The 4938-nt window shown below is 35.9% G+C and overlaps 1 protein-coding gene across 1 annotated transcript; it reads right to left on the bottom strand.

Moving 5' to 3' along the window:
- Positions 1–1514: 1514 nt before the first annotated feature.
- Positions 1515–4619, bottom strand: LOC116107882 (sulfite exporter TauE/SafE family protein 3-like). Its single transcript, XM_031394156.1, has 11 exons — positions 4024–4619; positions 3745–3904; positions 3411–3611; positions 3267–3331; positions 3105–3132; positions 2932–3023; positions 2769–2855; positions 2391–2663; positions 2195–2288; positions 1970–2110; positions 1515–1870 (listed from the first exon to the last, which is right to left on the bottom strand). The coding sequence occupies exons 1-11, from the start codon at positions 4237–4239 to the stop codon at positions 1788–1790; spliced, it is 1440 nt and encodes a 479-aa protein (XP_031250016.1). The 5' UTR covers positions 4240–4619; the 3' UTR covers positions 1515–1787.
- Between the last annotated feature and the right edge of the window lie 319 nt (positions 4620–4938).

The following is a 4938-nucleotide window of genomic DNA, read 5'->3' as shown; positions in this document are numbered from 1 at the left end:
AATCAGTTTCAATTTCGGTTCCAAATCTTAGGAACCGGTTGGTTTCGGTTATTTCAAAAAGTACAGGGTACACGAAACTACTCACCCTTACTCCTAGGCACTAAAAGGGGTGGCCATTGGGAGGAACGTAGCCAGGATTTTGAGTCAATGAGTTCAAAACATCAAAGTTGAAAAATTTATAATAAAATTTATCAGAAATATAATTTATTTGCAATTACAACCCACTATGTGGCTACGTGCCTTGCCACTGAGGCTCTTATCTGGTTGATAGTTCTAGGGTCCTGAGAGATTAGTTGAGATTCGCACAAACCAACTTGGACATCCCTAATGAACCAAAAAAAAATAAAAAATTAAGTGACAGAATATAATATATACTTCATAATGTAATTTTTTCTTTCTTAAAGTATAATTAGGTACATATATTTCCTACTTAATAACTTTAAAATTTTATAATATATAATGAAATTAAATATAAAACATCCATAATATTTTGTTAATTAATTCATAAATGTAAAATGAATTATAATGAAAATCCCTTCTACTGAAACGGGCTACATTTTAACCTTATATCCATCAGTAGGCCCAACACTTGGCCCATCTCAGATATGTTTGTAGGCCGTAGCCCGTCCTTACTACATAGAAGATTGTTCTAAATGGGCTTCCTTAAAGATTTAAATTACTCAGTAACAGTCCTTCACGTTACCTCTAATCCTCTATATAACGCTACTTCATTGTGACCGTTAAGTTTATGTTTTTTTCTTTTCCTTAGTTTCAGACCAAATGCTATATTTCATGTCTTAGTGAAATGACTTTACTCCAATATTGTTTCTTTTCACTTAGCAACTGTGGATGACTCAGCGAGATAAATCAACTTTCGAACAGCTTTGTTCCAAAAGAATTGCATCAGAAAGGGACTGGAGAGGAATGCAATGGTTGGTTTGTTTGGTGAGCTTCCCTCTGCTTATATTTTTGCCCTTTCATTCATACATTTTCTGTAACACTACGGCCTACTGGCGGCCAACACAGTCAAGATATTGTCCGTTTTAACAATTTGGATACTCCGAATCTCTCACGGTTTTTTTTTTTTTTTTTAGGCCCAAGAATTCCTGTTCAAGCCCAAAATACGTTTTGACTATCAAGGGGTTCTCTTGGTATTTAACTAGCCCAAGCCCCTCCCTCCTAAGCGATGTGGGATGTTTAATTTTTTACCAAACAAGACCGAACCCAAACGCTCCAGGGCTCTCAACCGTGAAAAAATAGTTAGCAGATTGACATTTTTTATCATTTGAAATATGTAAAACAAGATGGTTTTTTTACAATTTTGTGAATGGTCGATTAAAATTTGTAATTCCTTTCTTCTTTTTACCATTCATTGCATTTCTATTACTGCATTGCCTTTTGACTTGTTACTCTCTGCCCCTTGAGGATGACATCAATTTAGTATTCAAAAAACTCTTGTTGTCATGATTAACTGAAAGGTTTGTGCACAATTCATCAACCCTGTAATTAATAAAAGTGACATTCCCATCTACTATTTCGATTTCTAAAGATGGTGTTGATTAAAAAATGGATCGATTTCAATGTGTAAACTAAAAATCCCTTGAGCAATGTCGATAAAATACAGTCAAATTAGAATGGTTTCACTAAGAAACTAGTCACAGCTTGTAAGACTTGAATTCAAGACTTCACTCCTAATAAGTGTTAGTCCTTCAATTTGTGACCTTGAGAAAGAATCGTCCTCCAGATTTCCTATATTATATGTCCGTTCCCTCTTGTTGCCCACACAATTAAGTATATGAACAAAGATTATCAAACCCCATGTACTCCTTGTGCTGAATCCTTTCAATCATTTTCACCAAGCCTACTCCACCTGTTACGAAACAAAAGAAAAATCCCCCGTGAAATCGTAATCTCAGGCACAGTCCGATAATCTGAAGTTAGAGTCGATAAATGAATGGCAATTACATACCTAGTGATAATGCGCTCACAAAGATAGTGAAGGACAGAGTGAAGATGATTATAGATGCTCTGCCTAATATATCTATCAACTTGTTCACCAAATGTTGACCTACTAACGCTGCAATGGTCGTCACGGAGAAGAAGTAGAGAGCTGTGCAATCAAGTAACAATAATAAGTTAATATGTTTAACTTTCCAGGGAAAAGAAATCTATGATTTGCTCATAAGCTATATACCATAAGGGATGGGAAAACGTTTTAGCAGGTAATACTCTATGACAGACATTGATGCAGAAAATGTCATGGCAAAGGTGGCTGTGGCACTTGACACCTACATGAAAGTCCTCAACAAATCAGTTCAAGAATGAATGAAAATTAAAGATCAAAATTTTAGTTCTGTACACAAACTTGATTGCGGGATAAGACTATACACCTGAGGAGGGATTCCAAGCTCCAAAAATAGAGGACCTAAAATGAATCCTCCACCAAGACCAAGAAGTCCACCAACTACACCAGCCGTTATACCACAAGCACAACAAAGAACCAACTGATATACTCGCCAGTTCGTGACTACGTCTCCCTTCGACGCAATCCTTCTCCGTCCTTTGTACAAGCTAACAGCCTCGTATAGACTAACTCCACCAGCTACTGGTAGCTGTAAGATGTTTAAGGTCCAGAATAGCGTAGAACAGGTTGTTGTGTAATTCTGTACCAAAACGGTTGGGAATTCCATCAGTTCAGCCCAATACATAAAAGCAATATGAAATAGGCATTTGAAGGAGATGTAAGTACATTTATAGCCGGAAAATACCTTAGCAATCTGCAGTGCAAGGATTATAACCCAGACAGCAACCAGAATTCCAAGCTCTTTCCAGTAAATATTATCAAGAACGGAGAACTGATAAAGTTACATATCAAATCAGTCCTGAAACTTACTTGAAAACGAAAATGTTTCACTTTACAAGCCTTCTTACCTTTGTTTTTATAGGTTCCTTGGTTTCTTTTGGAGTTGTGTTGCTTAAAGACTCGGGTTCGCATTTGAATTCTTCTACTTGATTTCCAGTACCTGATCAAGAATTAAATTAGCTTGAAGAATAATTTTCAACACTCACCTAAAACTACAAAAAATAAACAAAAATTGACTCACTATTTAATTCCAAGCGTTTAGCAGCCTCCTGGAGAATCAGTATTAAGAGAAGCAAGGTACAAAAGAAAGTTAGATGAATAAGAACATGAATAAATTCCCTATAAATTGACATTAAGAATTATTTTTCATTGATAATGACAAATAAAATAGATAATTATCTACCTTTTTTGATATGGTTTCCTTTTTCCAGGTTTCAATTCCTCTCAAGAATGCCTTAGTAGACATAACTGCAGATCAACCATTTCTAATCAAGATGTTTATCCAAACGGAAAACTAAGAGAAAAGTGAAACTCAAAAACAAAATACCTAAGAACAGAATAATTAGCAAAACTGTGATCATCCAATCGGCGAAAATCACATTGAAAGCAACTCCAATACTGATTCCAAGCACCAACATTGGTTGAAATAAAAGTGCAAGGTCATAATCGATGACAGGTTGATCGAGTGTTGGATGCCTTTGCCTCAGATTATAGACAACTGTAGCTACTGCTGTACCTGTGATCATACCTGAGCAAACAAAAAGAAATCAGCATGTAAAACAATTCTGAAATTTGCTTTAAACCCTTTAGCCCTCATTCTATTGACCAAATTCTCAAACAATGAAGATTGAATTCACCATAAAAGAGTTAATCTGTCTTACATTTTGAGAGTGCTGTCGATGATTTTGCATCGAATCCAATGATCAAGGCAAGCATAGGAACAAATATGCCACCTCCACCGACACCTCCTACACTCCCACAAGCTGCTCCAAGGAATGCAATTATGCTACCCACCACAATTCTCCACCCAATTTCCATGTCCTATCATCCAAATTTCAGAAATCATGAATGATAAAGAAAATCAAATATACAAAATACAGAGCATTATCACTTGAACAATGGTTATTACAGGTTTTAGAAAGATAGATTAATGGACTTACAGGCCAAACATGTCTGTAACCTGACCGAGTTTTTGGAGAAGATGGTTTCGTTTCTTGATTATCTTCAGCTTCTTCATTTTCATCATGTCTTTTAGTTTCTTCTTTCAAACTTGATTCAGCTGAAGCAATCACAGAAGCTAAAACAAGCAAGCCAACCAAAACTACTACTGTTAATCTCAAATTCCCATAACATTTTGATCCAAACCTCCCAGACATACTCTCCCCTCTCTCTCAAATAATCAAACTCTCTTCAAATATGAACACAAAACTAAACAATTAATCAAAACAGCATCAAAACGCAAACTTGCGAAGAAACGGATACTGTTTTGTGGAGCAAGTACACAAAGAAGCCACTCTTTGAGTTGAGATTGGGACCACCTAACCCCTAAACAAAACAAGTTTCAGTCTGAAAAGAAAGTTGGCAATTTTCATGCTATAAGCAAAATTAAGTTTCAGTCTGAAAGGAGAGTTGGCAATTTTAATACTCTGTGCACTAGAGCATTTTATAAGCTAAGAGGAGTTGACCCTACAGGAAAATTGTGCCTGAAATGAGTTAACAACAGAATCTCCTGGTGTATGGGTGTTTGTCAGTTTGTGTGTGCATCAAGTTTGCAGGATATTTTATTTTATCATCGATATTAAGCGTTTATCATTAAGTAAAAAATTATAACTGTTCACATAGGTGTGCAACCTTATTTACTTAAACCAACCCCCAGCTCTGTGGCCACAGTTCGATGTAACTAGACCCTTTGACATCCACCACATTAAGGATACTAGCCCACATAACTACCATTTACCTCAGCTACAGATACAGCAAGTCGTTAACATTACAGAAAAGGATGTATTACTCAACCAATTAATAACAAAAGATTTGAAATAATAACTAGAATCTGTGATAGATGATAGATGATGGAT

This window comes from Pistacia vera, unplaced genomic scaffold (genome assembly GCF_008641045.1).
Source record: "Pistacia vera cultivar Batoury unplaced genomic scaffold, PisVer_v2 Contig549, whole genome shotgun sequence".
In the NCBI taxonomy this organism is placed as follows: domain Eukaryota; kingdom Viridiplantae; phylum Streptophyta; class Magnoliopsida; order Sapindales; family Anacardiaceae; genus Pistacia; species Pistacia vera.
The sequence above is the reverse complement of the archived record's forward strand: the minus strand, read 5'-3'. Positions and strand labels throughout refer to the sequence as shown.

What these genes read in the sequence shown, in the direction of transcription:
- LOC116107882 (XM_031394156.1), bottom strand. Translation starts at nt 4,239, where the DNA reads ATGTCTGGGAGGTTTGGATCAAAATGTTATGGGAATTTGAGATTAACA. An exon ending in ATCGACAGCACTCTCAAAAT is followed by an intron (nt 3,612 to 3,744) that starts GTAAGACAGATT and finishes TTGTTTGCTCAG; the next exon opens with GTATGATCACAGGTACAGCA. An exon ending in AGGAACCTATAAAAACAAAG is followed by an intron (nt 2,856 to 2,931) that starts GTAAGAAGGCTT and finishes TAACTTTATCAG; the next exon opens with TTCTCCGTTCTTGATAATAT.